The sequence below is a fragment of the Equus asinus genome, chromosome 5 (assembly GCF_041296235.1).
Source record: "Equus asinus isolate D_3611 breed Donkey chromosome 5, EquAss-T2T_v2, whole genome shotgun sequence".
Lineage (NCBI taxonomy): Eukaryota > Metazoa > Chordata > Mammalia > Perissodactyla > Equidae > Equus > Equus asinus.
Window position 1 is genome coordinate 74,543,320 of NC_091794.1, and position 27,131 is coordinate 74,570,450.

General features: G+C 36.4%; 1 protein-coding gene across 4 annotated transcripts in view; it reads left to right on the forward strand.

Annotated features, from left to right (window-relative positions):
* AGBL4 (AGBL carboxypeptidase 4) overlaps positions 1 to 27,131 on the forward strand; it is a 1,219,476-nt gene that overhangs the window by 526,030 nt on the left and 666,315 nt on the right. For all 4 annotated transcript variants that reach the window (XM_044770751.2, XM_044770749.2, XM_070509980.1 and 1 more), the window contains one exon: positions 24,266 to 24,360. In XM_044770751.2, coding sequence (XP_044626686.1) covers positions 24,266 to 24,360 — 95 coding nt within the window. The remainder of the gene's footprint in view (positions 1 to 24,265; positions 24,361 to 27,131) is intronic.

Sequence of the window (27,131 nt, forward strand, 5' to 3'; positions counted from 1 at the left end):
AAATTCATCCTTGAGTGATGTTTGGGCTTTGTTTATGTTGCTTCACTGAGTCACGACTAGGACTCCAAGTTGCTATGGAGGTTTAAACATTTCGTAAAATTCAAGCACACTATAGATGTCTTATTATATGACAGCCTTCACACCATCAAGTGAACTGCTAAAATCTTGAGATCTGCCACAACTGCTGAGAAAAGAATGCTGGGGGGTGAGGCCCACCAGCAAAAGGACCAAGTACCACGCTTGGGTATTTTTCCATTGGAAACTCATAGAATCTAGTCATGTGCAATCCAACAATAATATTTTCTGGAGTAATGGCAGTAGTACTGGGCTGAGAGGAAGCCTGGGCTCTAGTCTCATCTTTTAACTGACCAGACTCTGGTCTTAGACAGGTCACTTAAACTTATTGCCAAGCTTGATTCTAAATTCCTTCCCTACACTATAGTACTTCACATCTCTATTTTTGCATTCAAAGTTTTTTCTGTCTAAAATGTTCTACACCATCCCTGATCCTCACCCTTTACCTGGAAATCTTACTTGTCTTTAAAGTCTTATGTCAGGAAGAGCTTCCTTTAGAAAGCTATCTCTGGTATGCGAGGCTGGGATTGGTCCTCTCCTGTGGTCCCACAGGCCCCATTGCTTTACTCTGCTGGATCCTGGTCACACCGCATTGTACAGTTATTCACATCTACGTCTTCCCTAATCTACTGTAAGGTCCTTGTGTGTGGGGGGGGTACATCTTATTTTTTGTTGTATCTTCAGTGCTTACACTCTAGTAGTTAGAAGATGGAAGTTGAATGAAGGATAGGGTAGCTGGAAGGGAGCAATCCAGGAAGACCTAAGTGGTGAGAACAAAGGCATGGAGGCTGAAATGAGTGAGCACAGTACCTTTAATTATTTTATTTATTTATGGATTCAATTAGGCACTAATTCACTTATTCACTTATTTAGCACTAACATACAACAGGAACCTACTGAATGTCAGGATAGAAAGAATAAAAAGAAGTTTTATCCTTAAGAATTTTCCATTTGGAGGGAGAAGGAAGATAGACCAGTAAATAAGCCTTTAACAACATAGCCTGATGATTGCTGTGAAAGGGCGTACAGGTTGCTGAGAGAGCATAGAGGAGGTACCTATGTGAGCTTGAGGGTTATATAAAGCTTCTTGAGGAAATGACACCTCAGCTGAGTCTCAGAACATGAGTAGGAGTGAACCGGGCTGACAGAGGAGAAGCAGCATTTGGGGCTATGTTTGGGGCTGTTGGTGAGCCAGGTCTGGCAGAAATAGAGAGCTTAGTCTAGAAAAGCTGGGGAACATGATATTGGAGAGATTGACTTAGTGACATGAGATTCAGAATCATATTTAGATATGGGAAAAGACAATTAAACTGAAAATTGAGGAGCTCTTGTAGGTGTGCTGCAGTTGGCAGAGGGAATCAGTTTGGAAAGACTTAGCTGACATTGAATTGGTCTGATCTTGTCCCTCACTTTTCTCTAGGGAAAAATTTAGAGGAAATACTTTCTTTAGGGAGAGTTGTTCTTTTCTGGAAGAAGAATGACCTCAGTTTATCTCCTATGATGTGTTTCACAAGTATATGCTTAGAATGTAACTCTAGCATGTAGTTTCACTTGCCCGGAGGATTCCATATGGATTTTCGAATTTCCAAATAGTTGGATTGTTGAGACAAGAATCGTCAAAAACCAAATGAAAGATAAGTACTTCAAAAATCATCTGGTTAATTAGATGTACTCTATGTGTTGTCTCCCTAGAATACTCGGAGGTACATATTACTAACACCAATTTTATACATGAGGGAACAAAAACTTGGATATCTTATTATTTTTCCAAAATTATGCAACTTTAATAAGTGATATAGCCAGGACTAGCACACAGATTTTCACTCTCAATTCTGTGATTTTTCTATTATGTCATAAATTGTATGTCTCTAAATTTCAGGAACTCTGATGTTGGCATTTCTATTCCTTTGAAACTGTAGAGGGTAAAACATTCAGTTACATAATTTGACATTTAGATTTAGCTTTCCTCCAAAGCTGAAATGTCATATATTTGTCTACCAACTTGGCTTTGTAATATTTCAGCTTTAGTTTTCTGTTGGCCCCTAGTATAAAAATATGCCATTGTCCTAATTAAAGCACTGGTTTACCTCTCACTACAGAGATTTTCAAGAAAACTGCCAACCGTTCAAAATAATTTATGGTCTTTCAAGTATTTTTCTCACTTAAGCTGTTATAACTATTTTTAGATGTATTCTATATTATCTAAAGCTTGTAGGGCTGTTCTTAGTGCTGATCTACTGTTGTTAAGGAGACGTAGTAAGCGTTCTAATCAACTAGTAAAAGTTGGCAGTAGAATCACAGATTTTTAGAGCTAGAAGATGTATTACCAACTGTGTATTCAGAATGTCCTCAGGGAGTCATAAATATTAGTGGGAAATTTTTTGGAACCTTTTTTAATCGAAGACTCGCATATATATAGTGAAAAGCTCAAATTTCAAGTTTATAGCTCAATGAATTTTAACAAATAAATGCACCAGCGTAACAACTACCCTGACCAAAATGTAAAACATTGCTGATTACCCAGAAGACCCTCTGGTGCCTCCTCCCACAGGTGACAGATATTCTATCAACTCAGATTAGTTTGCTTATTCTAGAACTGCCTATAAATGGAATCATACTGTATTTACACTTTTGAACATGACTTCTTTCATTCAACAACATGTTATCCATATTACTGTGTTTAACAATTGCTCATTCTCTCTCATTGATATATAATATACAGTTATACCACAACCAATTTGATTTGATATTGATAATATTTGGCTTAGGACTTTTTCATCTATGTTCATGAATGAGATTGGCCTATTAGCTTTCTTTTTTGTAATGTCTTTATCAGATTTTGGTATGAAGGTTATGTTAGCTTCATAAAATAATTTGGAGGGAGTTTTATCTTTTTCTATTCTCTCAAAGACTTTGTGTAAGAGTTTTCCTAAAATGATTGGGTGAATTCGCTAGTGAAGCTAGTTGGATCTAGAGTGTCTTTAAAGGAAGGTTTTTAATTATGGATTTAGTTTCTTTAATAAATATAGTACTTTGGTAGATCTTGGGTTTTTTCCTCAAATTTTTCTCCTCCCATAGTAGAATTAAAAACCATGCCTTTTTGCAGTGCCTCCTTTTAGAGTAAGCAGAGTATGTTTCTCTGACCCAGTGATGCTGGGCATAGACATTTGACTTGCTTTAGACAATGGAATGTTAGAATATGTGACTCAAGTAGAGGCTTTAAATATACTTGAGTGGTTTTTTTGGTCTCTTCTGTTGTCTACCATGGAACAACTTGTCCTCAGATAGCTGCTAGTCCCAGACTAAGGAAATGCATGGCAGACTAAACACTACCCAGAAGACTGGGAGCCAACCCTAGCTACTCTCAGCCAACCTCAGCAGAGCTATAGTCGATCTGTAGGCTTATAAGCAAGGTTGTCGTAGGTCACTGAAACTTTGGGGTTGTTTGTTGCATGTCATGGGCTTAGCAGAAGCCTGACAAATACAAAGGTTATTCAGATTTTCTAATTGTTTATTTCAGTAAATTGTGCTTTTGAGTAATTCAACCATCTCATCTAAATTTTGAAATTTGTTAACTAAAGTTTTAATAATATCATCTTATCTTTTTTTAAATTTCAGCTTTATCGAGGTCATGTTATTGTATCTTTTTGTATCTTTAACATCTGTAGTGATTTCCCTTTTTAAATTCATGATAGTCATAATTTGTGTATTTTCTCCCTTTTTGTTAAATTGTCCCCTAAGGTTTTATTAATTTCATTAATCTTCTCAAAGAAAAACTTTTAACATTGTTCAATTTTTTTCTATTCTTTAATTTTCTATTTCATTGATTTTTGCTCATGTCTAATGTGTTCTTTATTCTGCTTACCTTGTGTTGTACTTTTTTACTTTGTGTTTACTTTTCTGGCTTTATGAGATAGACTTAGATCTTTGATTTTAACCTTTATTCTATTCCTAGATATGCATTTTTTTTTTTAAGGACTGGCACCTGGGCTAACAACTGTTGCCAATCTTTTTTTTTTTCTGCTTTATTTCCCAACCGCCCCCGCCGAGTACATAGTTGTACATCTTAGTTGCAGGTCCTTCTAGTTGTGGGGTGTGGGACGTCGCCTCAACGTGGCCTGACGAGCGGTGCCATGTCCACGCTCAGGATCCAAACCCTGGGCCACTGCAGCGGAGCGGGCGAACTTAACCACTCGGCCACGGAGCCGGCCCCCTAGATATGCATTTTAAGGCTACAAATTTCCCCCTCAGCACTACTTCAGCTACATCCTACGTGTTTTAAAATGTTGTACTTTTATTATTATTCCTTGAGTAAAAAAATGGTTTTACTTCTTGTTTAATAAGTATTTTATTGAATATATGTACAGAAGAATGTACAAATTGTGTGTAAAGTTCAATGAACTTGTGCAAGTGAACACACACACATAGCCATTACTTGAGCCACTCTTTCCTCCCTCTAATCAGTTCCTCTTCCATCCTGGCTTCAAACACTATAGGTTAGTTTTGCCAGCACTTAAACTTTATATAAATAGAATCACATAACAGGTTTTCTTTTGTGTCTTGCTTATCTGGTTTCTTATGCTTAATATTATGTTTGTGAGAATCATGCATATTTTGCATGTAATTCATTTATTTTCATTACTGTATAATATAGTATGTATATGCCAGACTTTTCTTATTCCTTCTTTTTTAAAGGATATTGGTATTTTTTCTAGTTTTCAGCTATTAGGAATATGGTGACCTACTGGCCCGATGATGTATTGGTTAAGTTGGAGCGTTCCACTTTGGCAGCCTGGGGTTTGCAGGTTTGAATCCCTGGCACAGACCTAGCACCGCTCATCAAGCCACACTGTGGCAGCATCCCACATAAGATAGGGGGAAATTGGCACAGATGTTAGCTCAGTGACAATCTTCCTCAGCAAAAAGAGGAAGATTAGCAACAGATGTTAGCTCAGGGCCAATCTTCCTCACACACACACAAAAAGAATATGTAGCCCTAGACATTTTTGTACATGTCTTTTGATTACATATATATGCAATTATGCACATATATAAGCAACATATAATTTTTGAAAATCCAGTCTGATAATCTTATTTTTTTTAACTGGGGCAGTTAATCTGTTTATATGTCATGTAATTATTGACATATTGCAGTTGTCTACTTTCTTAGTGCTTGTTTTCTGTGTGTCTTCTTTGTTCTTTAATTTCTCCTTTCTTGGCTTTAGTTTTTTTTGTTAATCAAATGTTGTTATGGTTTCAATTATTATGATTATGATTATTTAATGCCTTCCCAGTCTTACTAGAACTTTTCTCAGTAGCCTGGTAGGAATTGTTTTTGTAGCTGAAGATTGAGTTCACTGAAGAGCATATAAATATTCTTTTACCAACTCCTCAATCATCTTGGGCTTCTGTTCAGATTATGCATTTATCCTACCTTTTATTTTAATTGAAATATAATTGACATGTAACATTGTGTTAGTTTGAGGTGTACAATACAATGTATATACTGAGAAATGATCACCACAGTAAGTTTAGTCAGCACCCATCACCACGCATAGATACAAAATTTATTTTTTCCTTACAATAAGAACTTTTAAGATATACTCTTAGCAACATTCAAATATACAATATGGTATTGTTAACTATGGGCACCATATTCTACATTACATCCCAGCACTTATTTATCTTATGGCTAGAAGTTTGTACTTTCTGAAAAAAATGTTTTCATTATTAATTGGTATCCTTTCTATTAGCTTCTTAATTCATTCTTTATTCTTGTAGTAGTTATGCTAGAAATTACATGATAGCTTAAATGAATACCTTTCCAATTTTCTGGATAATGTTAGGTTTGTACAATATTTTAAATACATTTTCTACCCCTTTTAGCCCCTTTTGCTATTATTTTTCATGTATTTTAAGTATATATATATATAAAGTAAATATATGTGTGTGCGTAAGTATGCATATATGTGTATAGATATTCATGTAGATATATATACATATATGTATACATATATATACACATATATATATAATATATATATTATGTTTATACATATAAGTGTGTGTATGTATTTTTAAACCCTTAACATGTAGACTTATCCAAATATTTATCCTTTATGGCACTCTTCATCCTACATTGACACACTTCCTTCTAGGATCATTTTACTTTTGCATGAAGAGCCCCTTTATTCTTTTTTATAGTCTACATCTGATGATGATGTATTTTCTTTCTTCTTGAAAATGTGTTTATCTTAATTTTTGAAGGGTTATCTTTGGGTATAGAAGTGTAAGTTAGCAGTTTTATTTTTTCTTTCAATTCTTGAAAGGTGCCCTTCCGTCATCTTCAGCTTCTGTTTTTGTTGAGAGATCAACTCTGAATCTTATTGTTGGCCCTTTAAAGGTATATATAATTTTTTGCCAGTTTCTTATAAGATTTTTTTCTCGTCTTTAGTTTCTAACAGCTTTACTACGATGTGCCTAGGTCTGACTTTCTTAGTATTTAACCTGTTGGGGTGCATAGAACTTCTTGAATCTGTGGCTTGATGTCTTTTCTCAGTTTTGGAAAATTCGTGGCTAGTATTTCTTCAGATATTGCTTCTGTTCCATTTTCTATCATCTCCTTCTGGGACACAAGTGACATATATTTAGATCTTTTAACTCATATGAGTCTGATACTCTTTTTCTATTTTCTGTCCTTTATTCTTTCAGTGCTTTGATGTGAATATTTTCTGCTGACAAATCTTTCATTTTTCTATTCCTTTCTTCTTCTGGGGCTAGTTAATTATCAAAATTCATCTATGAAACTCTTTATTTCACTTATTAAATTTCTTTATTTCTCTACTTCCACTTGCATCTTTATATTCCAATTCTCTGGTAAATTTTTGTCTTTTCTCTATTTTCTCAAAAATATTAGTTATAATTATTATAAAGTCCCTGTTGATACCTGAAATATTTGGATAATCTGTGGGTCAGGTTTCTTTCTTTTTTTCTCATTCATTTGCTCCTATTTCTTGACATGTCTGGTAAATCTGGATATTGTGTTTGAAAGATGTAGATGCTTTTATTGATATTATTTTCCCCTGAGAGGATTTAATTTTCTTCTGGCAAGCAGATAGCTTTTGGAAAGATCATCTTTATCCAGTTAAGGCTGAATTTCAGGTATACAAATTCAGGAGTGTGTTTGACTTGCCCTTACTGCAAGGGCATAGCCCTTCTGGTATACCAAACAGTATGCAGTATCTTGCAAGGTTTTCCAACTTGGGCCCTGAGCTCCAAACTCTTTTTCTGCAATACTGTGAGACTGTTGAAATCTCCACTTAGCAGTTTAATTTCCTTGATGCTGCTTTTTACTTGGTTTATTAGTATTTCATCCTGTATATGAACAGCTTAGAATTTTGCAAATGACTTGAAGGGAAATTGCACACAGAATTTTGGTCGCACTTTTCTATGGTTTCTTTAATTTCCAACTGCCTTGGCAGCCCTGAAAACCAATCTCTATTTTGCCAAGCTCAGATTCATCAGATTCAGCAAATGCTCTCTGTTGGATCTAGAAATCACTTAAATTTTGGCCTCATAATTGCTTGATATTTTGTTAGTTCTCCCAAAGTTTTAAGAGCATTTAAAGTTGTTTTATGTAGTAGGGTCAGTCCAGATACTCACCATCTTACCATAGTACCTTTTGCATGGTACCATACCAATGTTCTTTCCATTTGAGTTAGTTACCGTAGTGTAAAATAGAAAACATGGACTTTGGAGCTAGGCAAAACCAGACCTGAGTTTCATTCATGCTGTCTCTGCTATGTAAGCTATATCTTTAGAAAGTATATTAAACACTCTAATTCCATTTTTTTTAAGAATGTTTTTTTTTTCTTTTGAGGCAGATTAGCCTTGAGCTAACATCTGCTGCCAATCCTCCTCTTTTTGCTGAGGAAGACTGGCCCTGAGCTAACATCTGTGCCCATCTTGCTCTACTTTATATGTGGGACTCCTACCACAGCATGGTTTGACAAGCAGTGCATAGGTCCACGCCTGGGATCTGAACCAGCGAACCCTGGGCCGCTGAAGCAGAACGTGCGAATTTAACTGCCGTGCCACTGGGCTGGCCCCTCTAATTCCATTTTTGACATCTGACTGCTAACATCTTTTAAGACCTACCTTTCCTTTCCCTTCTGCCCTACATCTAGGCAAGCTGATAAGAAAGCACGATGCTCCCTCTTTTCACACTGGCAGGAGGTTCAAACCACTCAAGCCCTGGTTTGTGCATGTGAGAATCCTCACCCTGGCCCTAGTCCCTAACCAACATGAAACTGCAAGCAAGCCTCCTTTCCTGCTCTCTCTAGCCATTTTCAGACCAGTTTGGGAGTCTACTCTTGCCAGAAATCCTCATTATGTAAGTTATAAACCTTTCATACCCTTTTCATGAATGTATGACATCATCATTCTCAACACCTGAACCAAATTTTGTGTGAGATAGCTTATCCCATCTCTGAAGGGTGACCAATCAGAAAGTTTCTTGATCTTTTAGTTTTCTTCATATTACTTTTCATAATATGTAAAATGAAAAATAATATTTGCCTGTAAAAGTTTTTTTTAAGGATTAGAAATAACATGCAATGTAAAAGTACCTAATTATTTCTCTGGAACTTAGTAGGTGTTCAACAAGTTATATGTAGAATAATGATAATTTTAAGCCAGACAGATCATAGATCATCTTCCACTCTGTCCCCTGACCATTTGTTATTTTATTTTTCTTCATAGTTTTTATTACTACCTGATACTGCATTATACATTTATTTATTTACTTGTGTGTTGTTTGTCTCCCCCACTAAAATGTGAACTACCTGCAGGCAGCAACTATGTATGTCTTGTTTATCTATGTATCCCCGGCACATAAAATAGTTTGAGGCACATAAGCAGAGTTCAATAAATGTTTCTTGAAGAATACGGGAATTAATCATACAAATATATATAGAATCTCGAGTCTCCCTTTTCACTCTTGACTTGACTTAATTGTATTACTTTGTCCAAACTCTTCAGTTATCTCTATTTTAGAAATGGGAAAATAGAGGATCAGAGATGGGAAGTAATCTTCCTAAGGTCGAGTAGCAAGTCAGTGACATAAACCAGGAAGAGAAGGCGGATCTCCTCTCTCCCAGTTTAACTTTCCTCGCCCTCTGCCTCTTCCCATTCCCCACCCAAAGATAGGCATTTTCCCATAGTGCTGTCTCTGTGTCTTTCCAAAATCCACTGAATGGTGTTCAATAAAGCAAACACTACTTTTTAGTACAAGTCAACCTTTTCCTAATTGATCTTTCTCATTTTTCAACAGATTTGTAATTGTCAATTTACTTCTGAGTTGAAGGCAGCACCTGGGTTTGTCATTCTAACCCTTGGAGTAATTTAACTCTACCTTGTAAGACAGGTCCCTATGCTTGTATTATTCTCTGTTGGCATTGTCTTTTCAATCAATCAGTCATGAAAAATTCATTCCCAAGGTAAAGCCCTAGTGAACAACTCAGAAAACCGTGATTGCCTTTAAACAAAGGGGAGATCTTAGTGTTCTCTGAAATTCATTGGAGAGAGCCGCCTTTAATAAAGAAACATTTTATCTGCTGTTTGCAATCCACGAGATACTCCCACTTTTTCCATTTAAAATTGATCTCTTCCAATTCTCGGGTTTCCAAAACTGATATAAAGTGAAGCTCCATAAATGTGGATTCTAATAATTTGAAGTTTGTAGAAGCTCAACCTGAGCTTTGTGTGAATGATGAAAAATGTGTCAGCTAAACATAGCAGGGCAATGTTGCAAATACAATTAGGATAATATTGCATCAACTTTTCAAAACACATTTAACTCATGTTGCAATTATAAAATCTTTTGATTTGTTTATTGGATTGTTCTCTAAATTGACTGATCGCTTTCTCAGATAGACTGAATCTTAACTATGCCTCCAGACCGAACTCTTATGTTGGTTCTAGCCCTGACCCCAACCATGAAACAGAACATGGTTTAGCCCTGGTATTGGCTGGAGACTGAACCTAGACCTCTATCTTATCAGTAGCTCGCAAGCCGCTGTCATTGGCCTCAGGAGAACTGGATGAGAGAGTTTGCTTGGCTTAGTATAACGGCTTCCTCCTACTGGCAAACAACTTCAAGCTCCTGTCTGATAACAGTTATTGACTTGGTCTCTGCCCTGGAAAGCAGCGCCATGAAGCTATGCTGTAGAACAGTCGTCCCATAATTCCCAGGTGCTTTGGGAACAGGAAAGGCCCCTTCTAAGCAAGTGCTGCTCTCTCTCTCTCTCTTAGAATCACTGCTCTACAGTTTGCTATCCATCAGGAGCTTTTTATAAAAAAGTCTGTCTTCAGAGACAAATTGAAAGCATGGATCTTTCTAGTATTGCCTTTTAATTTGCAACATGATTCTAAATGGGAGGATAGGAGTTTGCTACTTCTTTGTTTAGCCTTAGATTGTCCAGTACTGAGAAGAGGGGCATACTATGTTTTATTGTGTAGAGCTCCAGCTTTTGAGTCAAATAAACCTGATTCTGGATCCTGATTCTACCAGTCTTAGCACTGTACCTTTGGGCAAATTACTTAATTTCTGAGAACTTCAGTTTCCTCATCTGTAAAATAGGAATATTAAGACCTTCTTCACAATTATTGTGATTATTACATGAGATTTTGCAGATGAAGTTCCCTGTAAGTACTTAATAAAAATAGAACAATAGGGGCCGGCCCTGTGGCCGAGTGGTTAAGTTCACTCATTCCACTTTGGCAGCCTAGGGTTTCGTAGGTTTGGATCCTGGGCATGGACATGGCACTGCTCATCAGGCCATGCTGAGATGGTGTCCCACACAGCACAACCAGAAGGACCTGCAACTAGAATATACAACTATGTACTGGGGAGCTTTGGGAGGAAGAAGAAGGAAAAAATAAAAAAGAAGATTGGCAACAGATGTTAGCTCAGGTGCCAGTCTTTAAAAAAAAAGAAAATAGAATTGTAGAAACCTCTATCTTGGAGCTGAAAGAACCCTCAAAAGAGTATTTGTGTTAGCTATTTAGCTGAAGATTAAGCCTTTAGAGATAAAGTATTATTATTCTGGTTTTATGGATGGGTAAACTGAGGTAAAATAAAACACACTAAAGTTTACAGACAGTGAGTGGTGGATGCAAGATTCAAACTCAGGTTTCTGCCTCCTAATACTATAATCTCATTTTACAGGTAAGTCAAGAGAAAGAAATTGGCATTGCTTTAGAACATATCCACATGACCTCCCGTGAACCTAGCCAAACTGCAGACTTCTTAAGGGCAGGAACTGATCTTTTCCCCACCACCTGAATTTGGAGAGTAAAAATCTAGAGAAAAATTGATCAAAACATCTATTAGTTGACCAAGTTTAAATAATAGTATTTTAAAAATAAGTGGAATTAATATTTAAGGAAGAATAGATGTATCAAAAACATTACAAAGATAGTAAGGAAAAAAAGTCAGTTTAATACATGTAGTATGGCTATGAACTACAATGTGAGGTAAATTACTTTTTTCTCCCTTTTTCTTTTATTTACTTTTTCTTCTTTTCAAATTTTTCTCAAGGGGCCAGCCTGGTGGTGTAGTGGTTAAGTTCATGCACTCTACTTCAGCAGCCCGGGATTCACAGGTTCAGATCCTGGCACAGACCTGCACACCGTTCATCAAGCCATGCTGTGGCAGTGTCCCACATACAAAATAGGGAAAGATTGGCACAGGTGTTAACTCAGGGATAATCTTCCTCAAACAAAAGAAGAAGATTGGCAACAGATGTTAGCTCAGGGCCAATCTTCCTCACCAAAAAAAAAATACGCTCTAGATTTATTGAGATATAATTGACATATAACATTGTGTAAGTTTAACATGTACAAGGTGTTGATTTGATACACTTATATATTGCAAAATGATTACCACCATAGCATTAGCTGACACCTCCATCAAGTCATATAATTGCCATTGCTATTTTGTGCTGAGAATATTTAAGATTTACTCTTTCAGCAACTTTCAAGTATATAATATAGTATCACTATAATCACCATGCTCTACATGAGATCCCCAGAATTTACTAATCTTAAAGCTGGAAGTTCGTACTCTGACCATCTCTCCTTTTTTCCCATCCCCCAGCCCCTGGTAACCATCATTCTAGTCTCTGGTTTCTATGAGTTCAGCTTTTTTAGATTCTACATATAAGTGATTTCTTTCCCTTATTTTTAATTTTCCCTTTCTTTCTTTTGCTCTCTTTTCTGTTTTTTTTTTTTTTTTGCATACAGAAACTGAGCATTACATAGTGTATCATTTGGCTATTGCTAAATTACAAAGCACCCCAAAATTCAGTGACTTAAAAGAATAAGCATTTGTTAATGCTCATGAGTCCATGGCCCAGCTGGGTGGTTCTTCTGTATTGATGATCAGCTCTGGGTCGTGTAGATAATCTTGTAAGTTTTACTAGGTTCTCTCATACGTTTGCAAGTCAGCTGGCTGTAGCCTGGTCTAGGATGGCTTTGGCTGGAACAACTGGGCTCTCTTCAGTATGGTCTCTTATCCTCTATCAGCCTATCCTGGATTTGATCAAATGTTGGTGGTAGGATTTGAAGAAAGAACATGCAACTACACAAGGCTTCTTGAGGTCTTGGCTCAGAACTGGTACACTGTCACTTCCACCAATTCCTATTGGCCAAAGCCAATCACAACGTCAGCCCAGATTCAAGAGACTCACCTTTTCATGGGAGGAGCAGCAAAATCATAGTATAAAGAATGTAGACACAGAGTGGAAAGAATTGTGAAAAATTTTGCAATCAGTCTGCCATATATGATTTGAATACATTTGTAAGAAAATAGGCATTGGGTATCTCATCAAGGAAAGGTTGTGCCGACATTAAACAAGATAACCTAGGAATTGACATCATTTGCCATATTATAATAAAATGATAATACAAGCGAGTAGAGTACAAACCTAATAGAGATCAGAAGTGGGTAACACTGTGGGATCGCCTAGGGGGTAATAAGTTCACCTTAAGAGAGGTACTGGATGAACAAAAAAAGGAGAGATTTTTGGTTTTGTATAAGGATGGAAACTTACACACTCTGGTTTGAGAATTTCAGAGGCACTGACAAGAACCTGTGGCCTCCTCCCCTGTGCCTGATGAGCAGCTCGTTTAATAAATCAAACATGTATACATCTGTTGCCCTCCCTGTCCTATTAACTCGGTAGCACCTCTGGGCAAGGGAAACATGGAGTGGGTAAATGTAGAGATTTACTCTCAGCACATCGTAGGTTGGCCTAGGATTGCAGCCATCCAGCTAGTTGGCAATCTGTTTGTTCACCTTGACCTTTCCATCACCCTGGGAGGAAAACAGGAAATCAGTTTTGGGGTGCTCTTCCCAAAACATAGGTCTGAACCTTTCACACCTACACTTAAAATGCTTCAATAGCCTCTTCATGTTGCTCTCAGTAAACATTAAAACTCCTTAACGTGCCTCACATAGTTCACTGTGGCTTTTAATGCCACAGTTTCATCTCTTACCCCACCCAACTCCAGAATTCTTTGCTCTAGCCACAGGAAACAGCTTCTAATTCCACAAACCACTCAACCTTTGTTCTTGTTGCTCCCCCTGACTAGAAGGTCTTCCACACTTTCACTCCTGCCTGGCCAGTCCTTATTCATCAGTAAAGATGCAGCTTTCCTCTCACTAGGCTGGCTGCAGGTGTTACCTCAGTATTTTGTGTGTGTTTACATATTTAGTTCCTCTAAGAGCAAAGGGTCTTATTCATTTCTATGATCCCAGGACATGGCAGACTAGAAGTGCTGTAACTGTTTATTAAATGAAATGATTATCTTGAATGCAAGAACGAATGAAATTGAGAACAAACCTGTCTGTAGGAAATGCTGTCAGATTGAGGAAAAGAGAGGCATTTTTTTGTCTGTATGCTGGTGGATATGTATTCTGAGCTATAGGGAGAAGAAAGAGTTCCCTGAAAGATCTTATTTTTCTTCTGTCATGTTGCTTATGCCCTTGTTTGATATGCTAGACTTTGCGTGATGAGAATGTTTTGCTCCATTCCCCTTCTATCTCTTTTGGCTGTCTTCTCACAAGCCTTCAGTGAGGGAGAAGAATCTTCTAGTGTGCCATCTGTAAGCCATTTCTTTATTATCTCTATCAGACTGCAGTATCTGTGTGAAGATTTTGACAATTTCCACTTAACAAGACACAGGTGCAGCTGATTAACAAACTTTGTTGGTTCCCTGTGACTCCTCAACATCAGCTTATAGGATAAGGTTAGAAGAGGATGAGGAATCATTTTTCACATGGTGATTATCTGTATGGCAGTCTTCATGCCTTTGATATAGCAGGTCCAGGATTTCCTGGCGTTCTTTTAGGAACATGGGTGGCAATTCATTGCTTCTTCATGGGCAGGAGGCTTAACTTGATCTCACACGTACACATATACATGTATATGTGTGCACACATGTATATGTATATATCCATATATATACACATGAGCATGTACGTATACACATGTGTGTACTCTTTTATTGTTTCCTGACCCCATTGTCTTGGCAGTTATATTTAATCCTAACAGCAACTCCACCAAATAGGTATGATTTTCCTCTTTATAGGTGAGGCAAACAAGGCTCAGAAAGATAATAATACATGGTCAGAGTAACACAGGGAGAAGTAGGCTTGGAACTCTAACATTTCTTTCCACAATGCTGGGAATCAGGTTGGGCTCAGAGGAGGCAATATAAATACATGAAATATGGCTCTGAAGGAAAGTAGCTGATTGGTTGAAAAAATAGAGACCTAGATTTTATCCCTAGCTCAGTGCCACATTTTGTGTGTAACCTTTGCTACGTTGTGACACCAAGGGACATTCACCCTAAACTCCTGTGCAGTCCTTCCCCAACTCACACTAACCTGACTACATGGTGGCCCATGACTGGAACGTGTAACCAGACATACTCCAAGCAGCTTTCTCCCATTGTGTTGTATACCTCTCTTCATTATCAGAATAGGTTAGTAACAAGTGGTTGTCTCAAAAGGAGTTACTGACATCACTGATATGAAAACTACTCATGCCTAACTTAAGGAATCAAATTTATTTTTGAATTTAAATATAACCATTAGTAGACTAAAACTAGGATAGACAATTTTCAAATTACTAAAAAAAAAAGGAAAAATAAAGATTTCAAGGAATTGTGAAATATGATCAATTTTTTTAAAAAATTGTAAGGAAATATAAACAAAATGAGTCATGAAAGAAAATAACCAGTAAAAGACAAAAAATGTTGCTGGATGTGAAGCCATATAAAACAGTAAAAGGAGAGCATATACTAGAGATTTGCCCTTATGTAAATTGCAACATATCATAAGACTACAATTATCGTAACAATGGCTGACTGTTCACTGGAATAAAAACACAGATAAGTGAAACAGAAATGGAAGTCCAGAAAAAAACGCAAGCATATAAAAATTTATTATATGAAAAAAAAGTGGCTTTTGAAATTAGAAAGGAAAGATATGACTTATTCAGTAAGAGGTTGGAACAACTTGATAACCATTTGAAAAAAAATGCTATACTGTTTCTTCATATTTTATACTAAAATTCCTAATGAATTAAAGGTATTTAAATCTTAAAATTTTAATTAGGGAAATTTTTCAAATATACATAAGATAATATGAAAACAACTCAAGGATCCACCACTAAGATTAAGGAGATGTTAACACTTTGTCATCCTGTAGATTTTGGTTTCTTTTATTGATTTTGATAAATATAACATTATAGGTACAGCTAAACCTCTCTCTCCTTCCTTCTTTCTCCCAGAAGTAACCACAGTCCTGAAGTTAATGAGTATTATTCCCATGTATGATTTTACACTTTTGTATAAAAGAGAATGTTCATGTATGTATCACTTTAAAATATACCATTGTTTTCTGCTATAATGCTTGCCTTTTCATTAAACATAATTCTGGGGGGTTATCTGTGTTTATAAATGTCATTCTAGTTCATTCGCTTTAAATGCTGAATAGTAGTCTATTGTATTAATGAACCACAATTTATCTATTCTCATTCTGTTAAGTGATTTTAGTTTGTTTTGCCATTACAAACAAACAGTGCTACAGTGAGCATCGTTCTATATGTCTCCTGATGCAGTGTGTGAAATTTGTCTTAGGAGAACACATAGAAGTGGAATTGCTGGATAACAGGTTGTAAGTGTTTTTGTCTTTATTGTTAAGTTCCCTTCAAAGAGGCTCCTATTTTACATGCTCACCAGCGATGTTCAAAAAAATCAGTTTCCTATGTAATTACCACATCTGATATTTTTAGATTTACTATTTTTTTTTCTATTCTGATGGGTAAGAAATGTATTTCAGGGGCTGGCCCCGTGGCCGAGTGGTTAAGTTCGCGCGCTCTGCTGCAGGTGGCCCAGTGTTTCGTCGGTTCGAATCCTGGGCGCGGACATGGCACTGCTCGTCAGACCACGCTGAGGCAGCGTCCCACATGCCACAACTAGAGGAACCCACAACGAAGAATACACAACTATGGACCGGGAGGCTTTGGGGAGAAAAAGGAAAAAATAAAATCTTTAAAAAAAAAAAAATTAAAAAAAAAAAAGAAATGTATTTCATTATTTTCTGGATTTATGTTTCCTTAATTACTAGTGGGTGATAAACTTTTCATATATTTATAGATTTTTCACTACTTCTTCTGTAACTTGTTTGATTATATCCATGGTCTGTTTTCTATTGGATTCTTGTTGTTTATATTTTGACTTATAGGAGTTCTTTATAGGTTTGTGTACTAATCCTTTTCCGTTATAAAGATTATACATATCTTCTTCAATTATTGGCTTGTCTTTTCAGATGTTTTTGGTATATTTTGATATAATAACTAAAGCAGTCAAATATATCTATGTTTTTTTCGTGGATTATGCTTCGGGTGCTTCGTTTAAAAAATTCTTACATAACCCTGAATCTATAAAATAATCTGCTGTGTTTCAATTTGTACATTTTATTCCTTAATCCATTTGGAATTTATTTTTGTTTTTTGGTGTGAGGTAGGGTTCTAACTTGATGTTTTTTCCATATAGGTGACCCATTGGCCCAACACCATTCATTGATAGTTCAACTTTTCAGTCGGATCTGCAATGTTATTTCTAATATATGTTGAGTCTGTTCCTAGGCTGTCTGTTCTGATCCATTGGTCTATCTATTGATCTGTAGCAATGTAAGCCAGAAAATTACTATAACATTATAGTAAGTCTTGTTATCTGTTAAGATTGTCTTTGTTATTTTTTGCTCTTGCATTCACATATAAATCTTATAATCAGCTTATCAATTCTTACACACACACTTACACACACACCCTTGCTGGGGTTTTAGTGCATTACATTGATTCCAGTAATGAATCTTCAACTGTGAATGATATATTCCTCCATTTATTTAAACCTCTTTGATTCGTTTCAATAATGTTTTATAGTTTTCTGTGTAGAGGCCTTGTACTTCTTGTTACATTTATAGGTATTTTATATTTTTGACACTATCATAATTTGTGTCACTTTTAAAATATATTTTCTAATTTTTATTGCTAGTATATAGATATACAATTGATTTTTTAATCTTGACTGTATCAATGAATTCTAGATGTTTGTAAATTAATTTGGGGTGTTTTACATACATAATAACGTTGGCTATGTATATAATAAAGGTTTTATTTCTTCCTTTCCAACTGTTTTCTTTTTATTTATTTTTATTGCCTCCCTGCATTGACTGGGACCTCCAGTGCAAGGCTGAATAGGAGTGGCAACAGCAATTCCAGGCTTTCTCTTCTTGTTCCAAAATTCAATGGAAATGCTTTAAAGTTTTCATGATTGAGCATGATGTTGCTGTTGTTGTTTCTTCTTCAGATAGATATCACTTATCACATTATGATCTTTTCTAGCCTCAGTTTGCTAAGAGTTGATTATCATTAAAGAGGTTACATTTTATCAAATGCTTCTTCTTCACCTTTTGAGATAAGCTACTTTAATCTGTAAATGTGGTATATTATAATGAGTAATCTCGGAATTTTAAAACAACCTTGCGTTCGTAGGTAAATTATTTATTTACCTCCTTCCTACTAAATTTAATTTTTGGTTTAGATGTTTGGGAAAGATATTTTCTCGCAATATCCTTTTAAGATTTCATTATCAAGGTTATGTTGGTCCCATAAAACAGGTTGGAAAATATTCCCTCACTTTCAGTTGCATAGAATAATTTGTGTATATTTTGTCTTCCTTAAGTGTTTGGGAGGCTTTACTAAGGAAGCTGTCTGGGCCTGGCATTTTCTTTGTGGGAAACTTTATAATGATACGTTAAATTATCTTTATAAATTTAGTAGAATTACTCAGTTTTGTAAGGCACTTTTTGTTTTTCTAAGAATTTGCTTTTTTAAAATAATTTTTCAAATTCATTGCATATCTTTTTATTATAATATTTTAAAAAATATTTTTAGTGCTTATAGTTGTGTTCCCTTTTTTTTTTTTAAGATTTTATTTTTCCTTTTTCTCCCCAAAGCCCGCAGTACATAGTTGTATATTTTAGTTGTGGGTCCTTCTAGTTGTGGCATGTGGGACGCAGCCTCAGCATGGCCTCATAAGCGGCGCCATGTCCGCGCCCAGTTTCCGAACCGGCAAAACCCTGGGCCGCGGAAGCGGAGCACGTGAACTTAACCACTCAGCCACAGGGCCGACCCCTATGTTCTCTTTTTTATTCCTATATTTTATTTCTATAATTTTCTTAATTATAAGTCCATTGTTTTATAGGTCCATTGTTGGAATCTGTGTGTCATTCTTGAATCCACTAACCTTCTTGGACTTTCTATGTATTTTAAAAGTTTTCTTTAGTTTCTCTTTTATTTTGCATGTAGATAATCATATCATCTGTAAATAATGAATTTTACACTTTTTTGATCTTTATACTTTTTACTACCTTTATTTTATTACACTAGAACTTTCAGTATGATATTGAATAGAAACAGCAATAGTGGCATCCTTGTTTTTCCCTGACTTTCAAAGGAGTGTTTCTTACATTTCATGATTAAGTATAATTCCTCTAAATTTTTGATAGATAATGTTCAGAAGATAAAGGAACTTCTCTTCTATTTCTAGCTTGCAAAGATTTTTAAAAAATTTTTGAATGGGTCTTTTATTTTATCAGATTTTTTTATTATATCTAGTTGTTGATAATTTAGTATTTCTCACTTAATTTGCTAATGTGATGACTTACTTTATAGCTCTTTTTGGTGTTGAATCACCTTCCATTCCTAGGATACGTCTTACTCTGTATTGATATGCTATATGTATGAGTGTGTGTGTAAATTTATTGCTGGATCTGAATTGGTAATATTTTATTTAAAATTTTTCAATCAATGTTTATAACTGACACAGGGCTGTAATTTTCCATTCTCCAGTTGTCCTTACCTGTTTTTGCCTTAAGTTTATAATAGCCTCATAGAATGAGTTGGGTAGCTTTCTATCTTTTTCCTTTTTTTAATTTCACTTATTTTTTTTTTATTTTATTGAGGCTGCATTGATTTATAACATTGTGGAAATTGCAGGTGTACATAATTTTTATGAAAATAAATACATGTACATAATTTAAAAAGTAAAATAACACTATAAAGGCCAAAAAGAAAACAGCCCTCTGCTATGTCCCCACTTTTGATTCCTGCTTCCTAAAGCAAGGATCAGCAAACTTTTTCTATAAAGAACAAAGTGAAAAAAAAAAGTGGGGGGGGGAGAGTGCCAGCCCCGTGGCTGAGTGCTTAAGTTCGCACACTCCTCTCCAGCAGCCCTGGGGTCCACCGGTTTGGATCCTGGGTGCAGACCTACATATGCTCATCAAAGCTATGCTGTGGAGGCATCCCACAAGGAGGAGCTAGAATGACTTGCGACTAGGATATGCAACTATGTACTGAGGGGCTTTGGGGAGAAAAAAAAAAAAAGAACAAAGTATGAAATGATTTAGGCTTTGTGAGCCATCAGGTCTCTATCACAACTACTCAACTCTGCTGTTATGTCCCAAAAGCAGTCGTGGACAACACCTAATGCATGAGCATGTCTTTTTTTAAACAAGGACAAGCAGCAGTAGGATTTGGCCCCTGCTCTTGAGGCAGTTGCTCATATTTCCTTTCATTATTTCCTCTGATATTACTTTAAATCTCCAAATAAAATTTCTATACTGCTATTCTTTATTCATTTTTGTTTTAGATAGTATTTATCAACTTGGTATTATGAAGATGATAATTTCCTTCTTTACCATTTCTGCTACAAAATACAAACACCTCTCTTCTCATATTTTTAACACTCATTTTTTTAATAAAGATTTTTACATTTTTTTCCTTTTTCTCCCCAAAGCCCCCCGGTACATAGTTGTATATTCTTCGTTGTGGGTCCTTCTAGTTGTGGCATGTGGGACGCTGCCTCAGCGTGGTCTGATGAGCAGTGCCATGTCCACACCCAGGATTCGAACCAATGAAACACTTGGACGCCTGCAGCGGAGCGCGCAAACTTAACCACTCGGCCACGGGGCCAGCCCCAACACTCATTTTTTTTTAAAGATTTTATTTTATTTTTATTTTTCCTTTTTCTCCCCAAAACCCCCCAGTACATAGTTGTGTATTTTTAGTTGTGGGTCCCTCTAGTTGTGGCATGTGGGATGCCGCCTCAGCATGGCTTGATGAGCAGTGCCGTGTCTGCACCCAGGATTCGAACTGGCAAAACCCTGGGCCGCCTGAAGCGGAGTGGTGAACTTAACCACTCGGCCATGGGGCCGGCCCCCCTTATTAACACTCTTTAGGTTAAATTAATATTCAGGCCTCTCTTTACTATGAATAGGTAAATATTAATACAGGTGAGTCTTGTGATATATTATTACATTTTTTTCTTCTACAACTACCTCCTGTGTGCTTCTTGCCTTGTACTAATAAATTGCTTCTTTTTCTGCTAAATTAGTTTTCAATGCACCTATTGCACATTGCCTCTGTTTTTTCTGAGTCCTTTTTCTTCCTCCTATATATTTGTTTGGTTACTTTAGTCTCTGCTTCTATTGGATGTTTTTCATCATTAACAGATTGACATTAAAATTTGAAGTGGAGGTTCTAAATGCTTGTGTGGACCATGCCAACGGAGAACCAGTCATCTCATTGGAGGAGTCTCCTATATCTATATTAATAAATCTTTTATCTTTGATTGGAAGTTGATTTTCCCACAGAAGAATTCTCTATTCTCTTGACTGTAGAGATAAGCTTGACTACCAGTAGTCTGGATTTTGAATCCAGAGTCTCTGTGCTTCAACCTCTCTGGGCAATGACCCTCTAGTCTCCCATCATGATGAAGAAAGAGTAGTCACTTGAGTGCTTAATGTGAGGGAAAGAATTTGGGTACTTAATTTTTCTTTATAAGGACTTTGGACCAAGCCCTGCCTGACACCCCAACCTTCACATGTACCAAACACTTCCAGTGTTTTGTGTCTCTGGGATTTTGTGGAGGGAATTTTAAGTTGAGTACTTAGCACGTTTTTTTCAGGCTTCTTTTCTAATATATGCACATGAGGCTAAATTTTAACTTCTCTATTTACTGCTTTTTCTGCATGCCACAAGCTCTGATATGTAGTGCTGAATTAATTTTTCAATTCTAGATATTTTCTAATATCCATTATTATTTCTTCTTTGATGCATGAAAAATTAAGAAGAATGTGTAAAAATTTGGTACATAGAAAGTGCTCAGAAGTTGCTAGCTATTATTGTAGTTGTTGTTACCATTACCTCCTGGGTGCTATTTCTTGTGATGCATTTTGAGTAAATAATTAATAATTAAGTGTTAAATAGGTGAAGCCAAGATTTCCTGCATTGTGTACTTCCAAAAACCTTTGATTCTCCAAACCACATGCTGCCTTGATAAATAAGGCTGGAAAACATTAAAAAATAATGCATGGATAGGGAATGGTAAGATATAGTGTACTTTTTGCCTGTAGTGTTATAGAGAAAAGTGTGATCTTAATGGTCAGAACACCAGTTAATAGAGCTGGGATTTGGGGGAGGAGGGGGCAAGCCAATTAGCCTTTATTAGCTTCAATTTCCCCATGTATAAAATTGGTCTAAAGTAAACAACTTTTGTTTATGGATGGAAAAGCTAAATAATATAGCATATTTAAAACACCTGGGAAATTTTCCTGCCACATATTAGGATATTAACAGTCAATAAATGTTCCACTTTCTCATTTCTTTATTCTAGCTTCACATATACACATTATTTCTGTGTTAGATTTTCCCCTGCATTTAGCATTGATCTAGATCCTAAAAGTGCAGTATGGCTTACAGGTTCACTGGAAATGGGTCTGATACTGGGAATCTCAAAAGAAAAAAGGCGGATTAAGCCCTGTGAGGTTCAAAGGTCATTTGTCCCCTTGATATTGATTTTCTTAAATCAGATAATAGCCAAGACCCTGGGAGAAATAATTGAACTCACAACGAGCAGGTCCAAGTTATTAATAATGGAATAGCCTTGGTCATTCTTAATGACTTAATTTAATGACAGAAGGAAAGGCTGAAACTGAAATGCCGGGAAATGGAGTCAATGGCTGGGTCTCTGAGAGAAAGGAAAACGTGAGTTATTCCTAAGAGTTTATTTCATAGAACGAAACATTTTATGGTAGTCCCAAATATGTGGCCAGAAGAAATGGTTTGGATTTTCTCTTTTTAAGAAAAGAAAATTTTAAAGGCTTGAAAAAATTAGTGTTATATTTATTTTTGCCTTTATTTTGGCAAATAGACTTGGTTAGAGTTATGGACTTTTGGCACCTTAGTGAGTAATTCAAGGCTAGAGATCATGGACATCTTATCTTACTTATCTTTTTTATCCCACGGATTCAAATATCAACTCTATCTATTAACTGCATGACTTTGGACAAGTTAGTTAACCTCTCTGAGCCTCAGTTCCCATATCTGTAAAATGGAGATGTTAGTATCCTTTTTGTTTATAGTTACAGGAGAATATTTTTTTTAAATTTTAAGTTTATAAAATTCTTGGCACTTGATATTATATAGTACCTCACATAATAAATGTTTGTCGAATGAAATAATACACGAATTTTGATGCTTCCCTCTCTTTTACTGCCTCTGGATAAAAAAGTTGGCTTATGGTAATCTCTTGAAAACTTTCCCTTTTCTCCAACTATTCTGGCTGCCTTTGCTCTGGTCCTCATCCTCTCTCCTTTGGACTATTTCAGTGGTTATTTAGGGTCTTTTAACCCCAATTCTTCTCTCTTTCCCAATCTCTCCTCCTCACTTGTGACAAAATTGTTTACTAGAACAAAGGCCTGGTCTCTTTTAACTATATTGCCCTCTTGGAAGGGCTATAGTCATCTAGAACACCCCACTCCCCCATTTTAAAGGTGAGACTCAGAGAGGGAAGGGACTTACCCAAGCACCTATGCCCCTATAAGTTGATGCTGAGATTAAGGTTGAGCCCAGTACCCCTGGCCCCTAGCAGAGGACAAAGAGGGTGCAGAAAAGAACATACATCTGCCAGTTCTAGCCAAAGGGGTCCTGACCAGTTGCAAAATTTTTTAATTTCAACTTTGCACTTAGTTATTGTCTTTAGTTTTGTTGAATTTCAAATGCACTACTGTCACTCTAATGATAATATTTATCCATTTCCATGAAAATTCCAGGTCAGCCTAAAGAGAGTATAGTTAATAATAGCTAAAACTTTACATAGCATTTACTATATACCAAGTGTGGTTCCAAACACTGTACATATATTAACTTATTTTATTATCATCAGTAACCCTAGGTACTATAATTATCCCCATTTTTCAGATGAGGAAACTGAGGCACAGAAAATTTAGTAGCTTGACAAGGTCACACAGCTTGAGAATGTAGAGTGGGATTAAAACTCAGGCTTCCAGGTTCCGGAGTCTGTGCTTTTAACCACTACACTAAGCTGGCACGAACACATTGAATTTCTGTGGGCGCCGTTTATCCTCACTATGCTGTTGGCAGCTAGTCCATATGAATTCCTTTAACCCTGCTTATTGTTTCCAGTCCTAATGATCAGGAAGTGGCAACCTACATAGCATAGTCTTCTGACAAACTTCTCCCTCATTCTTTTTCAGAGAGTCATTTTCAACATTGTTAACTTCAGCAAAACCAAGAGTCTTTATAGAGATGGGATGGCCCCTATGGTGAAATCTACCAGCAGACCGAAATGGTAAGTGACCCACAGAATGGGACCTCCTTTTGGTTGGAGAGTTTGACTCAGGGCTCAAGTGTATGCTGTATGGCTAGGGCTTACCCTCACTGGCGCTGAGAAGAATAAGATGAGTTTCTGGATGGCCACTCGCTGAGCTCTAGGTACTGTTCTTTGTGAATGTTGGGTTAGGGAACATGGTCTCACATTTGGAGTGACCAACATTCCATTATAAGGGAAGGTACATTCTGTTATTTGGAAAACTTCCTGTCCTGTTTGCCTTTTATCATGGTATCTTTGCAAGCATAATTAAAGTTGATTCTATGAGTGTTTTTCTAGCCTAAGCATAGAAATGTTGTGCAGTAACCTAGGAGGACATTGGGAGTGACAGTTCCGTAGATTTCCCTTGCTTTGCTTAGTTTTTGTGTCGTTTTTGTATAGATGTTGTGTATTTTTGTGGATATTAAAGTTCTATTTGTCCCATTGCTATAGTGAGGATGAGGAGAATTGGATAGGATTGCTTAATAATAGTGGTGATGATGATGATAACTATTCTCACTCACCAAGAGCCCATTCCTTGTCAGATGTTTTACATTTGCTGTTACTATTCTCACATTTTTGCAAGGGAGATTTTAATTATCCCTGTATTACAGAGGCAGAAATTGAGGCCAGGAGAGGTGAAGTACTTTCTCAAGACCAGGGGTAGTAGGGGGACGAGCCTGTGTTATTTTTATATCCCACACTGCCATTTACACCAATTAATTTGTTCATCCATCCCTTCATTTATTCATTCACCAAACATTGATTGAGTGCACCAAAACGAGAGTTTTTAAAGACAGAAACCAAGTGTTATTCATTGATCACACAGTAGGTGTGAATGCTTATTGAACTGAACTGAATTTCTTATGAGAATTTACATGCAAAGTGCCTGGCACTTGCTAAGTGCTCAATAAATGCCATCTATTATTAATAGTATTATGTAAAACACTGTACAAATGCAAGGAATTGTTAATATTATTCTAGCTTTGATCCCTGTTCAAATTTTAATGACTAGTGAGAAGATCATCTCTAAATGTCTATATTTATAGAAAACTAGCAATTCATAAATATTGAATTGTGCTTTTATCTACAAATGATCCCTGGCAATTTTCTATAAATGCTGGGCTGAGAAACTCGGTTTGTAAAAATGTAGGCATTTGATGATGATAATGAAAACTGTTTATTAAAAGATAAAAATATCTTCCTGGACCTATGTTTTGCTTTGCTGCGTTGTCAATTTCCTTTTGACAGTGAGATCTGAGTAAGGAGTAGGTCTTTACTTTGAGTCTCCGAACTCAGCCCGACTGGCTGATAATAGAGCACAGCTCTCTGTTAATAGGCACATGTGTAGATGTGTACTTCAAACATTGCCGACAAAAAGACGCTGCTGTTGATCTGCTCATGAGGGCCTTCAGAATTACATTGTACTTCTTTTGCCAGACTCTGTGTTGGGATCTCATGCAGCAACCATAATCACCACCCCTTTTTCCACAGTGTTCAGTTGTGGAGTCTTTTGTGTGTGTTTGTGTGTGTGTTGTTGAAAATCCTTAAGCCTTAATTATTTTGTTTTGTTTTGTTTCTCATGGACTCTCATTTGGGTCCTCTCTGTCAGGACTCTTGACAAGATTTTGAAAAATTAATGAGTCCTTGCATTTATATTATAATGCCTTAGAATTAAGTTAGTGCTCTTATCTAATGCTGGCAGGCTCTCAGCAGCAGCCATTATCCAGTCACTGGGCTTCTCTAACGGTCTGAAAGAGTTTAAAGTTTCAGAACTGAGTTTGTTGTAGTTCATCAGGCCAGTAAGGCACAGGGTACCTGAGCAAACCAAGTTGTTGATATGTTTACTCTCTCCTATTTTTTTATCTTACCATCCCCAGACCTTGGATGCAAAGCTGCTTACATTCCTTCTTAGTCCTCTTTCCTCAACCCAGACGTTTAGATATTTGATTACTTAATAGAATTCAATTTAGCACCTTAATGTGCCATGCAGTATTCTAAATATTGAGGATACAGTATGAATATGACAGAAAAGATCTATTCCCAAGTGGAACTTTCATTTCAGAATTTTATGAGCTGATCTCTGTAGATCATAATTGTTACGTTCCCTGCTACTGATTTGTTCTAAAGAGTCTTTCTGCCCCTTTGGTGATTTCTGCCTAGACTTTTCTTCTATTCCTTGTGTCAGTTACCTGGACTAGAACCTATCTTCCAGTAATCATTTCCCTAAATGTTCCCAGGGTAACGTAAACAAGTATATGTGACTGTTTGGCTCTAGGAATATTAGATTTTACTGACCCTAAGAAGTTCATCACGTTTTGGATTCTAGACAATGGCCAGACTCAAATTTAACAAATACCTTTTAGATCTCAATATTAGAATATGTTTTCTACTGTCTTCCTAATTCCAGTTTCCCCAATGGCAATGCGACCACATAACAGAAGGAGAAGTAGCTGATACTTTTCTTGTCTAGGGGCTTTGCCTCCTTTAATATTCCAAATAGGCACTGAAAAATTCTTACCTCATGACAAACATTAAAAACCCTAAATTTCCCAGCTTAAATATATACCAGATTGGGAAAACAAACTTTTTTCACCTTTTCAAGGTGAAATAAACATTCTTCTTTATGTGTTGTAGGGGGCTGTAACTGATTCCAAGCAAAGATGCCTTCAGGCTTTAGCATAGGTCTGGCAATCAATTAGTTGTGGAAAGCAATGAGCAAAAGAAGCAACAAAAAAGCCATTATGCAAATA